This window comes from Stegodyphus dumicola, chromosome 6 (assembly GCF_044657685.1).
Source record: "Stegodyphus dumicola isolate Sdum_Otavi_A_Nest chromosome 6, ASM4465768v1".
Taxonomy (NCBI): Eukaryota; Metazoa; Arthropoda; class Arachnida; order Araneae; family Eresidae; genus Stegodyphus; species Stegodyphus dumicola.
The window spans coordinates 149,849,301-149,869,031 of NC_140773.1; the positions used below are offsets into that span (position 1 = coordinate 149,849,301).

Here is a 19,731-nt window from a genome sequence, read left to right on the forward strand (position 1 = left end):
TACAATACACCAAGAGCAATGTCAAATTTTAAATTTACCCATTAAATTCAAGTGTAAAAGTTATTCTCTTTGACCTTTCTACTTATTTGCATATTATTCTTTTCTGTCCCTCTGAATATTTGAGCAATTCATGAGAATAAAGCAACAAAGGAAATACGATGAATAAGCAAATTTTATGTAACGAAAGTGCATGATAGATGGAAAAAGTTGATTTTACTTTTGTAATCAACACACAAAATTCACTAAGGAACTTTATCATTTCATCAAGGAATCACTAAGGAACTTTATCAAGAATCAGGAATTTATCATTAGAAATTAAATTTTAATTTATGCTTACTGACATTTGATTTATTTACCTTTCACGATAACGCTTGTAGAGATATTCTGGTTAGCACCTTTTGTCCATATTCTGTCCAGATCTTTACTGACCACATCCAGTTCAGTTTGTCTTTCAACCAGTATTTCATTGACGGATTTTAGACATTCCTGCAAGGCATCTAATGATGAACCAGTAGCTGAAAGTAATACGTGTTCATTTAGATATTATGTACACATAGAAGGCAAATACGTCACGCTTATACAGAATATTCTCTTAATGAAAGGTCGTTATGCATTCTCTCAGCACATCTTTTACTGAAATTTAAGCCAGAATGTTGAACCTGGCTATTTAAAAAATTTATTACGCGGTAATTTAAGTCAAATTTCTTATGGATTACGCTTCCAAAATTTTAGTTTCTGTAATTCCAGCTTGCATAAAATTCATTTCTGTATCTGATCTTCCAGTAGGTTCTTAGAACATTTCCAAAAATAGCTTGTTAATATTAATGCAAAATAAAAAGAACTTGCATAGTATTTATGATCGAAGACTTGGAAAGTTAATTCTAAATAAGCATATAAATGTAAAATGAAATATAAAGATTCGAAATCTAAACTTTTCCTCGCTTCTAAATTTGTGAAGTACCCAACTACCATAAAAGCGTTGATTTTCACAAAAAAATTAATATATTAGCTTATTTTTGTTATTTAAATAAATATCGTACACAATTACAGTTAATTTCGAGTATAGGGAAGTGCACATAATTTGTGTGTGATTATGGCAAAGCCTCGAGGGCTACCTGCCTAAGGAAAGGGATGCATTCGTGGAGGACTTTCTAAGGGAAACTGGCTTGTATATACGTTACACATGGCTGCATGGGCATTTTCGTGGGGAAAACCACGGAAACGACCAGGGAGCCAGCCCGTTCGCGGGATTCGAACTTCGGACCGAACTACCAGTGTTCAGCGATTTTAACGCTCGGCCGCTGGTGAGCCACACATAATTGAGCATTCATGATATTTAATTCTTTTGCAATGCACCGTCTGAAGATAACGAAGCATACACAGCTTCCTTATCTTTAGTCTATGGAAGCAGCTTTAGAGAAGAGGACTTCGGTGATAATTATAGATTTGCTAGTTGGAATTGTCTTGATATTAAAGTCTGCTAATAAATATTAAAGTGAGGTACATCGGTTTATTAAAATTTTGAATTACAAGGAATAGAAAATACAAAATTTAGAAAAAACTTCCTGGCATTTAATTTGGTTTGGTTTAATTACGGCAAAGTACTCAAGGGCTATCTGCTTAAGAGAGGGATGCCTTCGTGAAGATCTTTCTAAGGGAAAGTGGCTCGTATAATGCGCTGCACATGGTGAATATTACGAAAACTCCTATGCAGCCATCCCGTTCTCCGGGATTCGAACTCCAGACCAAACTATCAGTGTTCAGGGATTTTACTGCTCGGTCGCTGGTGAGTCTTTACCTTGCGTTTAATTTTTCGTAATAAACAAATATTTTAAAAACAAAAGGCAGATCTGATGGTTTGGAAGTTGACAATCAGTTGCGGCACTTTGTTTGGATAAATAGAATGTAGCTTATGATCTTGAGCAGTTCGTCAATGATTATTTAGTATTCCCACTCTCAAGCCAGACTTTATTCGGGATTACCACAAAATTCCAATGGTACTTTATATTTTGAAGCGATATTTAGAAGGCATTTCTAAAAATTAATTATAAAACAGTAAGATCGAAATTTTTTTTAAATGGGTAAAAACTAGCAAATTCTTAATTTATGAATTTAGCAACATCAAAATTACTCACTGATAATGGAAACTTTTGTACTATGAAACCAACTACGTTCGCCACAGATTGCAAAAAGCTTTCGCAATAATTTCTAACCGTGTTCCTAAATTTTGTTTTTAGACATTTTAATATAAAGTACATTTAAATATTATCTTGGATTAATCTATTAAGATTTACTGAATAAAAACACACGTACGACCTACAACTTGGAACTAAATGGCACAGTTGGTGATAACTGGAAAAAGAAAACTGCTTTGATGCCAGTTTAACAGCTGTTAGTTACCATCTCAATACAGGAATTAAAAAATTAGCATATTCAATACGAGAATATAATCAAATCTTAACATTTGCTGTGTCATCGAGCAGACGTAGTATATATTGTCAGAGCACCACTTGTGGTAAATTATAGTATACTGATAGAGGATAAAAAGGGCGATTCAGAGGAGCTCAACTGTTATTTCAAAAAAAAAATAATTTTGCTCTTATTAAAAGATATGAAAACGTAAACCATTGATTTACTTACAAAATATATTAACTGAACACGGAAATTAGACATTTTGAATGTCGCGTTAACTCATTTGATTTTTTTGATCAGGTTAGAGTGGAGACTTTGAAAATAAGATAATGGACAATATTGATGTTTATATGTTCTTGGAAATTAAGCTTTAGAAGTAGTCGTCTGCGGAATTCACAAATGTTCATTTCGTTGAACATTTATACCAACACAGACATTAAATTGCACTTCCACTAACGTTAGGGGGAAAATATATGCGTGAAAATAATGTATATAATAAATATAATGTGAAAATAATGTATATATATGCGTGAAAATAAGTATATAAGCCGATAATCCCAAAGGTGGGAATCAAAGATTTTCACTAGATTTAATGAACTTTAGATTAAATGAAGTAAAAATGAATAAACATGTATTTCCAGATAAAGAGGCCCTGTAAAACTATTTTTTCAAATGCAGTATACAGGCCATATTCGTATAATGCAAGCATCATTAATATTAAAAGGAAATATGAAATCAGATTACTAAATCGCTAACTCATACCATAGTGAAGAGACATTACAAATAGATTTAGTTATCTGGTAGGCTTTAGTTTTATTATTTTATTTGAACGCCTCGTACTATGAAATCATTTCTTATGACATTTTAAAAATATAAATGAAAATTTCATTAGAATATAAGCTTAATGCTTAGCTAAATGAGCTCCACTCTAATAGAGAACTTCTTCACATGCTAGATGAACCTCATCCGAGAAAATTTCTACAAGATCTGTTCAAACTGACCAAGAAAATTCATTCCCATTGAGAAAATTACTGAAATTAAAGTGACAGTTCAGGTGAGTACTTAGGATTTACTCTTAAATATTTCTGCTCGGTTGTCTGCATTGGCCTTTCCTTGACATCCAACTGGAAATGGCAAGCAAAGCTGCCTTCTCCTTTTCAATTTCCTTCTGAAAGGGATTCCACCTGCTCGTTTCTCAGTGCTGTGCGGGTCGGGTTAGGGCACACTTTTGTTAAAGCGAAAATTTAAGCTGAAACTTTATATACTTAAGCAACTTATGATTATTAACTAACCGAATGACATGATTGCTGCCATTAACAGGTACCACCGAATTTTATCATTGCAGGCCATAAGGTATTGATATTCCGGAATGGCCTAAAAATGAAACGACAAAATATCAAACAAGAATATACATTCCTATTTAACCCTCTGACTACTAACGGGACATAAGATTCCATTGAAAGTTTAACCACTTGAGCTAGAAAGACGTGCCACGCACGTCGAGATTATTTTGTCTGAAACCGCGCGCGAAGTGAACACCACGTCCATAGGCATTTATCGCAAAAATGAAAACGTAGTGTACAGGTCGCCTAACAACGAGATTGTTTATTTCTCGAATTACAGCTCTGGATTGCACTCGCAGACGCGGAGCGGTGTAAATGAGACACTTTACCGCTTGTTATATTGTAGCGCACGGCACCGCAATCGTGAAGTTTAGTCGTAGCGCAAGTGGTTAAAAATTACTTGCTGGGTTAAGTACTTAGAATCTCCTGAATGTTGGGGACCATCTTCCAATAGCTGAAAAATCAAGACGCCGCTGTGCTCGTTGTACACAAGTGAACATAGAGAAAAGAACAATTACCAGTTGCCCAATGTGTAATGTTGGGCTATGCAAAGAATGCTTTACCTTGTACAAATAGGGCGCATCCCCATCCACCTAATCGACAAGATTTTATGACAAGCAAAGGCTGCGTATGCTTTACCATGTACCATACGACGTAAAATCTATTTCGTATAATAATAAAGTTTTCCAGAATAGGTGTGCTTGTAGTACGTCGGTCGCTACGTGTGCGACATATGTATCCCACCATTAACGACAGCTGGTACACATGTTTCCCAGCCAGCCTTTGGCTTGAAAAGTAGTTTGTTAAAATCGAAAATGCTAAATTTACCTTATGTCATATTTTGTTCCCTTGGATAGAAAATTGGGCATTTTTTTTTAATTTGTAGTAATTTTTTTTAATTTGTAGTTTGTGCAAGGTTAAGGCAATGGAACCTAGCAAGAATTTTTGCTTGGATGAAGAATAGTAATCCCTTTACTGAATTTGAAACGCTTCTCAGAAAACATCATACAAAGTTACATTGAGAAAAGTTTTTTAAACGATATTTTGTGCATCCTGTCACCTTGTTTATTTATCGGACATAAGACTGTGCGACTGTTTCCAGTTTCCCTTGTTCAAAGCATCATTTACAAGATTTAAATCCTGTGCCCGCTCTCCTCTCCCTCCAAAACTCATGAGAATTTTAAACAGCATTTCTATAGCTGCTTAGTACGAGTTCTAACCAGCTGATTTTATCATCATGCAAACTATTTCAGATTTTATTTCGAAAGTAAATAAAAGCAGATAATTTAATATAACTAAAATGTCGAAAGTAGTGTTAATAAAACAATTTATGGCGCCGCCTTTCATTCTTAGCTTTGGACTTTATTTACAGCGGAGCATATAAGGGTTTTTTTCTTAAGGAAAGATGCCTTCAGCTGGTGAATCTTCACCCTTTTTCTCAAAAATTTCCCAAAATATTCTTCAACTACATTAATATTAAGTAATTTTAATATATTTACTGAATTCTATGAAAAGAAATCGGTTACACTTACGCATATGAAATGTGTCCAAAGTCAATCTCCATACTGAAGGATAGTATTTGGTTGTAGTAGCAAAGCGGACCAAAGCATAATATGCTTTACCGCTGAACATGACATGTAAAGAGCTTAGTGTAGTTTCAGGAAACTGCAGTACCCAAGATACGAAATAATGACCAGAGGAATCAAGAGTCAAGAACAGCACTTCCTCCTAAAATAATGTGTACAATTTATTAAATAAACTTGTTTCAAATTTACAGAATAAATTTAGAGGAACCCATAAAAAATTTGGAAAGCTCCGAGTAATTTTTAAACTCGGTCTTCAAATACAAATAGAAAGCAAAATCAAAGAAACATACCGCTATCTGTACGAGCGCAGGTTGGCATACTGATATTTTAATCAAAAAATATTGCATTAAATTATATGCAAATAATGTGGCGAAAGAACAGATCTAACTGCAAAACAAGTTTCATTATCCTGAAATTTAAGGCGAAAAATAACGATACGAGACAGAAAAAGTGGCATTTGACATGCCAGGGAATATTGAAATAGAGATGCTGTAACAAATGTACTGAATGTGCAATAGTAATGCACTAGGCTAATTTTTCGCGATAAATAATTTTATGGGAAAGAACTGTTAAGTGACAAAAACTTTCAGTAACATTAAACTATAATTCTATATAGCATGCATATATATATATATATATACACTCATGGTTCAATTTACATACGCATACTGCACATGTAGGGACATATGGTTAATGCATTTATTTCCTTCCATAAATTGTATTGTGCACTTAATTTTGCTTGCTGCATTTCGTTAACATTGTTCTGGCTAAAATTCATCAAATTTCGATTTCAAAGTTTATTATAAAATATGCAAGTATATAATTTGGTCCCAATGAATAAACTTTTTTTTTATCATGAAACGCTTCAGTAGGTTGTTTCATTATACTGAAGTTTTTTCAATAAAACATGCGCTGCATGTTGTAGAAACTCGAATATGTATAGCAGACCAAATGACAGTAGTATACTGCAAATTGTCATTTGCCGATTGTGTTCATGGTGAGATTTTTAGATATGTTCTCATAAATATATAGCTATCTAAAATTGCATGCCTGTTTTACACTTCGCCTCCTAGCTTGCTGAAGTTCTAAAAGTATCTACACCAAAAATATGCACAAAACATTCCAGAAATGATCGTCATGATAGTCAGCAATAGGCATACTAATACGCACCTTTCAGAAATCTCAGGAGCTGCGCTAAAACAGCACATGCATCACATACCTCCTCATTGTTGATTAAATGCAGATAAAATAGTGATAAACCTTACACATAATAGCGCAGACAAAGAAGACATCATAAAAAGTTTTTCATGCCTATTTTTAGTTTTAAAATAATTTAGAAGCTAAATATAATTAGAAATTGGAAGTCTGATTTGCAGTATAAATAGACATTAAAATCTTACGAGTTAAACGCAGTAACTCAACCTAAATTTAAAGCCAAGGAAAACAGGCATATCAGTTTTTATAAAATTCAGCAAGACTATCATAGAATTCATGCAGTGCTATCTTGATTGATACCTATAGGCTTGCAGTGATACCTATAGGCATTGCGAGGAGACCCAAGAAGTACAGGGGTCATAATCGTTGATGGCCATAATTCTCGAGAGAATTGTAGATAAAAGCCCCAGAACAATACAAAAAATCTGTGGCCAATGAAACAATGAACACTATTCTGTAATAAGTTTTTAATAAAACGCAAGATAACATACCATGCGTGTTATAACTATTGCAACTTCTCCATTTGGTAAAGACAAAATGTATACATCAGAAGCACCTGCCGTTTCAGGAATGGTTTGCCACTGAAGAAATTGATCATCTATTAAACAGAAGGTAATCAGTAACATCAAACAGACTTAATAACATTTGATGATAGTTACTCCCTAAATAATTCCACAAATCTAATAGAAAAATCTTCGATTCATTAAAAGAAGCGAAACTTACTTGTCCACCAAAAAATGATTGCATCATCTCTTCCAATAAAGATAATGTATCTATTTCCGGCAACATAAAAATGTAGAACTTTTTGGGGCCCGTAAGTACTGAGGACTTCCCGAAGGACTAACCTGTTTTCCGCTTCTAAAACGAGAGTTTTCATTTTAATCTGAGTAAAACAATTATGTAATAATGCCCAAACTATCTACGATCATTATTGTTTAACAACAGACACATACATAAAACTTAAGATTAACTTTGAATGAATGCTTGTGATAAATTTCAAAAGCATAAGATCAAAATTGGAGAAAATGCAAATAAAGTATTTTCCTTGTTTTAAACTAATTTCTAATGCAGGTTAAAGCTGTGCGACAACTACAAAGATTTACGAGCGAAAAGAAATACGGGCGATGATGAGCAGTGCAGGGTTAAGGGCGCCACCTCTAGCGCTGTTAAAAGTCGGATGTTTTCACTTCCAAAAAAACAAGCTTAGAAAAATATTAACAGAAAAATTTAACGGTAAAAAATGGTCGTTTTGACGTTTTGTACAATAGAAATCCATATTTTAATCATAGCACTAATTTCAACTTGGTAAGTATTAAATAAAAAGTAAAATTTGAAAAAAGTCTAAAAGGTTTCATGTTTTATATAACGCTCAACGGAGCTTTTTTTTTTTTCATTTACACACATGCATGTTTCTAGAGCATTTGGGTAAATATTTCAAAGAATTTCCGATAGAGAGGCTCGTGCGCTGGAGATAAAAATTTTTTATTCCGTGCAGTGTTGCCATTGATTGCTTTGAAATCGTTGAATTTATTTAATCAAAAATTCATTAAAGTTTTAAAAATATGAAATAGGTAATAAACCAAATTTGAAATTCAAAATGCGGGTTTCCAGATGCCCATACTCTTGTGAAGGATCAAGTTATTCAAAATTTAATGGCTTTACAGAGATTTTCTTCATAAAGCGAGAAACATACATGCATTTATGCAGATCCATATTATTTAATTTCTTGAAATATAATACAGAGTGATAATATTTAGTGGCAACAGTTTGAAAAGTGATTAAACGCTTTATGTAATTCCACGCAAAATGCCGTTTCGAGACTGATAGCCCTTTTGGACTAATCTTCATTTGGGCTAAAAAAGTAAGGAAGAGAAGATATGGTTTATAACACTATTTATAGTTATCTAAGGCTTACATTCCCTGTTTGCCAAATACTAGTTTATATGCCTGTTTATTTTCAAGTCTTCTTATATTTGATAAGGTAATAATAATATTTACCAAAATAAATATTTAAAATAGAAAGCTTTTTTTAAAAGTTATGTATGCATTTTACAACATTAAATTATAAATTCGTATTTCACGCTTTCGCTGCATATTCAGTTTCTCATGTTCTTTTGCTTTTTCTAAGTTATGCAATTAATCATCTAGTTTTTTAAACTCTAGCAAATCTCTAAAAACATAGTACGTTATTTGTTGAAAAATTTCGCATATAAATGAAACCACGTTGTTCAAGTATAAAATGCATCAATTAATATCCAAACAAAAACCTGCGATCTAAGAATTTTAAAGATTGTATTATTTTGAGTAAGGTAAAGCATAACAAGGGTATACATATGGGGATAATTTTATTGCGGACCTTTCATCAGATATTACACAAAAATATAAAAAACTATGAAGCTAGCCCCCCATTCAACTATCAGGAGTAGAAATTTGGGCAAACTGCCATTGTTACATGCTGCTGCTCGACCATACTGTTTTCAGTCACCTGAAAAATTTTGAGAATGCTGATTAATGTAGACTTACTAGAATTGTAGATGTAAATAGGAGAACCAATGCGGTAATTGCTATCATCGTTTACTTCTTGAGCAACAGCCATATAGAGACTTCCATCGAGGGCCCAGCAAGCAACTGAACGTGCACCATATGAAGTACGTGAGGCTATTTCGTCAAACTGAGTTTGTCTCCATTCGTAAAGCCTGCAAAATTTTAATGTCGGGTCTAAAAATATCAATACATTATTTTAGAGGAAGAAGTGTACTAAGAGGAAAAGAGATGATTTTAGAGTTATTTCCGATTTTATGAAGGAGGAAGTCCTGCATGAAAACTAGTTTATTGAGCCTAATTAAATCAAGACAAATAGGAATTTTAAAAGTTTTGAAAATAATTTACAAAGGTGCAATTTGAAAAATTCTCTTGCACAGCAAAGAATTTCTAGATAAATTAAATAAAAAAAATTAATCACTTACACAACTTTAGCTTGGTGTGTAAAGCCTTGACTTACGGATGCCTGGTAGGTAACTACGACAAGATAATGCACTCTTCGAATTGTTACGAGATCAAAATCAGATTCACCATCCAAGTCTATACTCTGTCGTCCTTCAAGCGTTCGACCAAATTTTACATACATCCTAAGCCTCGTCCTGCCTGTTTGTTGATGGAGAACCACAAACCATTGCTCGTCGTAGTACGAAAATGCCTGCAAGTAATACATCTCATTATTTTTCATTCATTAATCCCTTAAGATACTTTTAGCGGTACTTTACTTTTCCCGCAGTTTCTCAACCGTAGAGAGCCATGCGCTTAGCATATGGTGTGGTGTGTTTAATTATGGCAAAGCACACGAGGGCTATCTGCCTAAGGGGAGGGATGCCTTCGTGGAGGACTTTCTAAGGGAAACTTGCTCGTATACACGTTACACATGGGGAAAACCACGAAACCACCCATGCAACCATCCCGTTCGCGGGATTCGAACTTCGGACCGAACTACCAGTGTTCAGCGACTTTACCGCTCGGCCGCTGGTGGGCCTCGCTTAGCATATGAACGGAAATACTTTTTAAATGTTCTTCAGCTAAAAATTGACCTAAAATGGTCTAAAGGTATTAGACATTTAAAGAATACTTTTATATAAAAATAAGCTGCTTTATGTGGAATACTTTATTATGCAGCACACTGTTTAAAGAGTTTCCGTTCTGCGCACTAGTACAATTTCGTTTTACAAGATTCTTATGCATATTACTTATTTTTCTTGATCGGCGAATTCTCGATTTTACCAAGCAGAATGTTCACACAATACTTAGTTGAAAGATGCATCATCTTTCGAGGGACAGCCTACTGCAATATTTTGTCATCTTGAAAATCCTTTTTAATCACTCTTCATTTTCCTCTAGACCGTGTTAAACCAACTACTTCTGCTGTCAAAGGATTCGCTACTTTCTAAACATTTTATCTGAAGATGAAGTATCATTCGTAACATTTGCTGAAAGATTGTAATGGAAAAACAGCAAATTACTGTATTGAACATGAGCTGTGCCAGTATGTGGGCTCAGCAGCTAACCTGAAAACTCGTTTATATAAAACAAGGTAGAACCAACCTGGGATATTCAATATTTAGAGAAGAAAAGTTGCTTTTGACGGTGTAAATCCCAACTAAATAAAAGAAGTGATCTGAAACTCAATCTCCCGTAAGCGATGGTTGCGATTCGGGAGACATCTGTCAGACGTCTAGATGAGATATCACTACATTAGAACCTCAAGTCAAATGGCCGAGAAGCGATGATGGGATATCAAAATGAGTGGCGAGTTGCGTAGTTGGAACTTACTTCAAATTTTGCAGTGTTCGCAGTCTCATTATCGTGCATTCACACAGCTGCATATTTCTTTTCATGTTCACATTCCTTTTTGTCAGAGTTCTTGCGATGCGTTTTTTGGCATACTATTCTAACGCTGTTTATGGTTTTTTTACGTGGCCGATCACACAAAACAAGAAAATGGATGTTGTCATACGAATTTTTTAATTTATCCTCTGAAATGGTGACAGTTTAAACGTTATTCATGTCGTACTCGAACGCATATTTTACAGTTTTTGTTCTTCGATTGTTGATTCTTTGAGCCTTGAGATGGTTGAAGACTAGCATAAGTTATTGTACAGCTCCTTGAAATATTAATTCCGGAAAGATTTAACTTTCCATACAATGTTTCACATTCTAACAAATGCGATAAATTCTAACTACCAACAAATGCGATGCTGAATCAGCATTCCTGAATTAAATACATTTTAATTTTGCTTTTTTCTGCGTAGTTTAAATGTTGAGAATTAGCTGCAAAATGGTGGCATAAGGAATGAATGTCAGCTCTTGTTAAAAACTCCAGAGTTTAATTTCAATAATTTTTAAAAAGTGAATAAAATGAGCACCGAGAAAAATATGTCGTTCATCGACAATAGTACACATGTTTTATTTTTCGTCACCTTCTCTCATTCGTTGAAATACAACTTTAATATTTAAATACTTCCTTTTCAGTGTTGGCTTTTTCAAAGCAAAACTTCTAACCTGTCCTAATCTTTAACATAAATAAGCATGCAGTTACCTCCTTTGTTTCCAACCTACAAGAATTTTGAACACCGAGGAAGTTTAAAACCTACAAGACCAATAATTGTAGAATTTTAAAAGCAGTTAAGTCGTGTATACAAATTAAATACTCAATAAAATGGTAGAAATAAAAAAAGGATCACCTTTGCTTTAACGGCAACTTCTTCCTCTAAAGACAAGGCAACAGAATTCGCGACTTTATCGTCGTAGTCCGACAACTGATATAAAATTAAGTGTCCTTGTTCAGTCCCTAAGAGCATTTGATTTTCAGAATAATGACGAACCGGAATCCAAAAAGTCAAATTATAATTTGACAAGTAAGGAAGATATTCTGCAGCTGCACTTCCAACACGCATTTGATTGTCAGAGAATCCTAAAATTAAATTGAAAAATAAATTTTAGATCTGTACCAAATTTTAAACTATATTAAAATTATATACAACATTAAAATTACAACTATCATTATTAAAATCTACCACCTGTTAGGAATTAGATGTAAAATTGTTAACAGTGGTTTTACGCAACCAAAATCAGTTTTAAAAATTACCATTTCGGACTGTTATTTTTCTTAATATTACCATATGCAATATAAATGCTATTAAAGTAAAAAGTGAACATCGGAATTTATAACTAGAAATTTAAGGCGATTTGCATTAAACACATAAATCGCAGTACCAGTGAAGTCTATAAGGTAAATCTAGAAATTAGCATCTTCATACCTTTCGCCCTGATTAAGATTAAATGATTATTCTATTTTCATATCCATTTGGATTACGAGGGTAATTTTCTAAGACAGAAAAAAAATTATGCTGATACTGATCCTTAAAATTATCAAAGTACATACAATCCCGAATTCGTTAAGGAAGTATCTTAAAGTAAAGCAATCCGATAGTCATTAGGAATTAAAACCCCAGTGTGAAGACTCAGCGCTTCGTGATTTTAAGCTCTCGACCAGTCGTCCCATCTATGCCCAAAACTAATACTCTTTGTTAAACGCAATGAAGTAAAACCTACGGAAAATGTTTATTGGTTTCACTTTTCGATTAAATAGTGTTTTCGATAAAGGAGCGCTATTGCCAATTAACAATGTGAAGATTTTTTATTTTTCTTCTATATTATGAAAGTTTACTTCTCGGTAAATATACTGAAATATAAGAACGGGCTACAAAATAAATATTGCCATAAAGTCTAAAATTTTATAACAAGGAATTGCTAGCTCTCAATAAGAACTATTGAGAGCCATTCTAAGAACTATTCACTTATGAAAGATCTGCAATAACATAATGCATTGAAAATTGCCCTCCAGAAAGTCTAAAATTAGCTTCTTTTCATCAGTAACAAGAAAAATATTTCATGGAAGAAAATGTATGCAATTTTCCTAACTTTTATTTAAGTCCAATATTTTGCATTGCATATCGTGGAATAAAGTAATTACAATAATTATACACGATTCAATATCCAAACCGTGCAATTCAGCAGTAATAGCAATATTGAAATGCTTAAAAATTTTCAGCTTCATTTAAAGTAATTAAAAACACTAATGATAAAAAAATCGAAAGTAGCCTTGTATTAACCTCAATCTTAGCCTATAGATTACATTTTCAGGACAAATACTCCTAATCAAGTCTGTTTTCTTCCCTGCAGACTTCTGTATCATATTTCTAGCAAAATCTAAATTAAAAATTAAATCTTTTTAAATACAGAGGAGATGCAAAAGGGAAAGGATGCCTCTGTGGAGGATTTTCCGAGGAAAATTGGGTCATAATTATGTTACGTAAAGCGAAAATCACGAAAACAGTTATGTAGCCATTAGAACTTGGGCCCAACTACTAGTGTTCAGAGGTTTTTATTTGGATGCAGCTGAGCGTTTAAGTTAATCGCCTAAAATTGCGACGTAAGCGAAATACCCAGCGATTTCGCAGAAATAAAGCTCTTACGTAATTCAAACTTAGATGTTACTCATTAAAAGCTTTAAACATGCGTTTTCAAGTATAAATGTTATTCTTGCGAGTTAGCAATGACAAGGCTCTTAAACTGCATGGCATTTTACTAATTTTTTTTCCATTCCTAATTGATGACGATTTGCTGAGTAACAGGTAGATGAAATTATTCCACATCAAACAAAGAGGTATTAGCATCTAGCTGGTAGTAAATATTCCTAAAATTACCACTAGGAATAAAAATGGAAAATTTACGCTAAATGTTGTGTTTAAAAACTAGCGTAAACTTTAATACAAAATCTTTCGAACGCAATCTTCCAATTAGATTGAAACAATTTATTCTCAGTCGTAAAAATTACCTCCAGATTTCTAATTAAAACATATGTAAAATCTATTCAAAGTAGATGCTAGTAATAGACACAAGAAAGGTTTTCAAAATAACTTACCGTTATCAAAAAGCTGTCTTTTCTTTCTGATTCGTGATCCTTCCAGCATATGGTGAAGTTTCAGCTTCAGTTCTGTAATCTTTGGAGCCAAACTGGAAATTGAACTCTGGCTTTCTTCGCTACACACAGGACGCGTCATAACAGTGAATAGTGCAGTACAGATAAGAACAGCGGTCAGTGTGGGAAAAAGCATGATTCCTGAAATGAATTTTTCAGGGTTAAATAAAATTGCTGCTATAGTGCAAGTAAAGTCTTTTCGATTGGATGGAAACAATTCATACACATTAAAAAAAGGGGGATCCCATTTCGAAAAGGGGTATTTCCTTACCACTTGTTACAGGTTTCCATGGTTTTCTCATTTTTATTAAGTATTTGGTTTATTAAATGATAATAGTAAATCACTTGATGGCTATCTACCTCAGAAGATTAGTTTTTTATTCGATTATGACAAAACATACAAAGGATTTCTGCATAAGAGAAGGATACCTTAATGGTTTTGTTTATTTGATTATGATAAAGCACTCGAGGACTGTCTGGAGAAAGTATGTCTTCGGGAAGACTAAGTGAAACTGGCTCGCGCAGCCATCCCGTTCGCTTGGAATCGAACCCAGGTCGAACTACCAATGTTCAACGATTTTACCACTCGGCCGCTGGTGAACACGGATACCTTACTTGAAGAGGTGCTAAGAGAATCTGGTTCACTTTACACACGAGAAATCCACGAAACCGTTAATACAGCCAACCCGTTCACCTCAAACTGGGCAGCCATTCGGCAACTGTTGGGCACGCATTTTAGAGGGAAGGTGAAACATGCAAAGAATTGTGCATTCGGAGTGAACCTACCCCGTTTTTACAGCTCTGTAGCCCACCTGCGGTCGAGTACATAAAATTGTTGACATTGGCAACTCGTGCCAGGTTCGGTTTGTGGCTTCCTTTCTCGAAATGTGAATGCGAGACAGTTTCCTCAAAAACATTCTTGATGAAGGTATTCTTCTTAAGATGGATTTTCTCGATATGCTTCGTTATAATCAGTTCGCCAATTTACTGATCTGCCCATAAAATTAATTTTTGTCCTCAATGAAATGAAAAAGCTACTGCTTTAGCTTCAATCATCGATGTAATGTAAAAGAGTCAACATCATATTGACTACTCGGTAAAATGCATATTTATAAAGACATTGTCATCTTTTTATGGAATTTCTGAACCAAAACCGAATATATACGTACGTATATCTTATTCTCATTGCTATGTTATATATCTAAACAATGATTACCTGCTACGCATTCATCTCAAAGAAAAGTCTCGCGAAATTTTGCTAAAAATTCAACATGCAGGTAATTTATTGCAATCAATAACCGCAGCTTTCTGTATACTAAAAAGTGACTTCCCAGTCATATTTGTTAGAAAACATAATTCAAACAAAACTCATTTATTTTTACTTTCCATTTCTTCCGCCCCTAACCAGAGGTAAATATTCCTTTAATATTCTAGATAAACATTTCAACGATATGCAGATATAAAAAAGTCATTTAAAAATTTATGAAAAATTTCTAACAAAATATTGCAAGTTCGGTCTATTTAATTATGGCAAAGCATTCGAGGGCTAGGAGGAGGGAAGTCCTCGTGAAGGACTTTCTAAGAGAATCTAACTCGTGTATACGTAACACCTGGGGAAATCTACGAAAACGCCTATGCAGCCAGCCCTTTTGCCGCGATACGAGCCCCGGAACGAGCTATCAGTGTTCACAGGGGCGTATCTAGAGGGGGGCAAGGGGGGCATCTGTCCCCGGGTGCAGAATCCAAAGGGCGCCAAACTGATGTTACGACATTTTAGAATTAAATGTTTTCCATCCTTGGCAAGAGGTAGGGGGCGCGAAATTTTCAGTTATCCCTGGGCGCTGAAAACTCTAGCTACGACTCTGAGTGTTCAGCAACTTTACCGTTCGGTCACTGGTAAAGTATTAAGATGCTGGCTAATTGATTATGGTAAAGTATTTAAGAGCTATCTGTCCAAAGGAACGCATGCCTTCATAAAGAACTTATAAAAAACTTTTCTCGTATTCACGTTACACACGGGAAAAAGCCCTTCACTGTATATTCGAACCTGGATCGAACTATCAGTGCTCAGCAAGCTTATTCATTCTGCTATTAAGGAGGCAAAAAACTGTTCAAGAACTTAACAGGATTAAATTTATTGGCAAATTAAACATTAAGTAAACTCAGTTTTCCATAATAAGAAAAGTTTATAAATTGCGAAGAGTTTATTCGCGTCAAGAAATAAAATCACTCTTCGAGCAGCTTATAATAGATTATTCTGTACTATATCTAATATATGTTATTAGATACATTTTTACCAATTATACAATGGAACAAGTAAGTAGATCTCAAATTAGATATTAAGTTCTTCATACATTAATGCATCAGTGTTTAAAATTTTCATTTCAGTTATAAAGTTTAAAAAGTTTCAGTTGTAAAGTTTATAAAGTTATTTCAGTTATTTGTTTACTCTGAAACAAATAATAATCATTAAAATGATTTTAAATAAATTTTCAAACCTGTTTTTGATTAATTATGCTCGAAAAAATTACTTTTGTGCACGGAAAGCACATGTGTGCATCCCTTCGTTGCAATTAGTGAATGTTCATTAAATGCAATATATACATAAATATCATGCACATATACAATGTTAATAAAATTTAAACTTCACATTTTATTGCTATATTTTTATCCAAGCCAATGCATTACAGAACATAAATTTCAAGAGCTAATAATTGCTTTGTTGTATTTAAGTACCGATAAGCAGCAAAATCGGAATTAACAAAGTAATTTCAACTCACCTAGAGGGCGAATATCTGCGCAAAGCTTCATTTCTTCCAAACTGTCAAAGAGAAGTGCAATCAAGAAAGGAACAATCACGTTTTACGTAGATGTTTTAACGGTTTAGGAAATCATGAAATTTCTTGGGTGCATCAGTTAGCAATTTTTGTTGCCTCCTTTACGGCACTTTTTCTCTACTGGGGAGGTTTTTCAGTAATCATTTCAAGCACTTAACATAGGAATGTTTTAATACCTAATTCATGGTAAAATATATCAAATAATTGCTATATGTACGCTGAATAAAATATGAGTTAATACAAAAATATCTTTGTAGCGCACAGGTGCAGATTTGTGTTTTTATACACTCAAAATGTTATTAATATTGTTTATATTCACATAACAGAACAACAGTACTAATGCTAGTTCTTATCATTTTTTATTTATTTTTATACTGTGTTTTATTAAATAGGAATAAGAAAATCTAACACTTCAGCTTAAGAAATTTCAAATAAATGTATATTGGGATCCGTGTAAACCTTCATGTAAAATGCTTAAATACATATGTAATTTAAAATGAGTTAAATTGTAACCATTCAAAACAACTTTTGAACTAAAGCACTTTCACAAGAATATAAATATGAGAGTTTTAAATAATAATCTACTCATTTGCGTTTTGTTATTTATACGTACAAATTATCAATAATAGGCTTATTTAATGTTTAAAACCAGAAGACTGTAAGTGAGTAGTGTACCAATTATTGAAGGTATCATACTTCTTGTAAAATGCAAAGCTCCCCAAGCATTCAGAATGATCACATCAATTTTCTTCAGTTCTTTGGCAACTATAGACATTTCGCTGGATGTCGAATACTTAAATGCAGAATGAAAGGTTATTATATCGTAAAGATGTCGGAATGCCGCTTGGTTTCGCTTCTGTTCTACTGAAACTTCAGCTGCGAAAACTGTTATGATGATAGGTACAAAAGCAGAAGGAAGACAAGCAGATATAATATCGACGATTACGAATGGTGTGAAATTTTCCCTCTTATACAGCAGGAAATATCCTATTACACTGAAAGTTTGAGCAAAATACAGAAGAAGAAGAATGAAAGATGGCACTGAAAATGCCTCTTGGAAACACTCAACCATATTAATGATTTCTGAATATTCTTTTCGCAATGGAAAATTTATTTTATCAAATGTCTCTTCTGATATTATCGTTTCAATCTTCTTTCTGAACAGGGCGAATGCTTTACTATATCGTCGACAAAGAACGCAATAAAAAATCACTACTATATTAGCAAAGACGGGTGACATGATATCAAAAGCGAGAAACTTAAAAAATAAGTAAATGTTATTCCATAGACTCATATCGAAAACGTTAGGCCTGTTATAATAAAAATACGGACAATATGTTTCACAGCCGTGAATATTTGATAAGCTTAACAAGAGACAAGCACGAAAAATGGGGGTAATAAAATTTATGGTCAATAATAAGTTTATGAAATAAATTTCATATTTTTTGTTATAACTGAACTTTAAATGGTTTTGCAATAAACTCAGAACGTATTTCAGGGAACTTCGCTTGAAATATATTCCATGCCACAAGATTATAGCGAAAATGTTCATCAGAGCATAAGAAATCGTTACTTTTATATACTGGTTGCGGTTATCAATTTCAAACATTGACATTATAATAACATCTAGGGCGGTGAGATGACAGAACGCGGGAAATATTACAGCGTAGAAATCTTTTTTACGCTGTAATATCTTCTCGGGTGTTGCTTCTTCTACACAAACATTTATGCCAAACAATTTAAGAGAGTTCAACAAAATACCATATTCAAGCATATATGGTGAATTTTCTTTTTTTGAAACGAATTTCGAGTCAAATATCTTTAACGTGTTAGACATTTTAAAACTCACTGGGAAAACAACCAAAAATTTTAATAATGGATATCTCACTATTCATTTTCTCTTTAAATTCCTCCCTTGCATTATGAAATCATACAAATCATAAATACTTCTCTTATTTAAAATATAAAAAAATTCGATTATGTGAGAGTTACTGCTTAAAAGTTCAGGAGATAGCTATTTTGGTACTCTAACATAATAATATTTTATGATGAAGTGTTAAAAATACAACACACATTATTTAATATCCTTTAAAATAAGTTCCTCAAAGTTAACGGAATTATTCTAGCATATCAAGACCTGTAGCTGTAGATAAAAAAACGCTGTTACATTGTTTTCAAAAGCCATTTTTCAGACAAATTCACTTCAGAAAGTAAATGAAATCGGTTACTTGAAAATATTATGCTATGCATTTCTACCTATTTTTTGAAACTCTTCTTTCCAGAAGACACGTAGAAACAATAATGATGTTATCTCAGAAAAGATGTGTACATTTTAAAAGATATTACCATCGATCTTCTCTGTAAAGGTGTTAAAGTCGATTCTGAATTCTTAACTTTGATAGAACCGTTTGCGTGCAAATTCGCGGCATTTTAAATCAGAATGAATTTATCTTTACTACAGAAACTGCAAACATCGATTCGTGAAAAATGCATGGGAAATGAAATATATCGATCTCTGGTTTTCAAAGACTGCTGTCTAAACCCATAATACCTAACAACCTTTTGAAAAGTAAATAACTAGGAAATAACTGCAAGATATAACTCCGCCTTAAGCATAAAAATAAAACTTACGATCAAATAATACACTATCATTTATCTTATTAGGTACTAAATACAAGACGGACTACTCTTTAATTCCCGTATTTGTGCGGGCATGTTAGTATAGCATTTATAGTATATGTAGCAGCACACTTAAAAGAAATGAATGCAATAGATTTTCATTATTAAGCAAACCTTTCTCTCAGAAT

The 19,731-nt window shown here is 33.4% G+C and overlaps 1 protein-coding gene and 1 long non-coding RNA gene across 3 annotated transcripts in view; one reads left to right on the forward strand and one right to left on the reverse strand.

The window, feature by feature from the left end:
* The window catches only part of LOC118193570 (uncharacterized), a 104,448-nt gene extending 87,507 nt beyond the window's left edge, over positions 1–16,941 (reverse strand). The window contains exons 1-9 of the mRNA XM_035364676.2: positions 16,868–16,941; positions 14,031–14,228; positions 11,788–12,017; positions 9,523–9,752; positions 9,080–9,252; positions 7,280–7,414; positions 7,048–7,154; positions 5,288–5,483; positions 357–515 (exon numbers count right to left, since the gene is read on the reverse strand). Coding sequence (XP_035220567.2) covers positions 357–515; positions 5,288–5,483; positions 7,048–7,154; positions 7,280–7,414; positions 9,080–9,252; positions 9,523–9,752; positions 11,788–12,017; positions 14,031–14,228; positions 16,868–16,898 — 1,459 coding nt within the window. The 5' untranslated portion in view covers positions 16,899–16,941. The remainder of the gene's footprint in view (positions 1–356; positions 516–5,287; positions 5,484–7,047; positions 7,155–7,279; positions 7,415–9,079; positions 9,253–9,522; positions 9,753–11,787; positions 12,018–14,030; positions 14,229–16,867) is intronic.
* The window catches only part of LOC146996866 (uncharacterized), a 191,048-nt gene that overhangs the window by 49,475 nt on the left and 121,842 nt on the right, over positions 1–19,731 (forward strand). The window contains exon 2 of one of the 2 annotated variants that reach the window (XR_015041726.1): positions 3,368–3,466. The exons of the other annotated variant lie outside the window; for it this stretch is intronic. This is a non-coding gene — a long non-coding RNA (uncharacterized LOC146996866). The remainder of the gene's footprint in view (positions 1–3,367; positions 3,467–19,731) is intronic. 2 annotated transcript variants of the gene reach the window in all.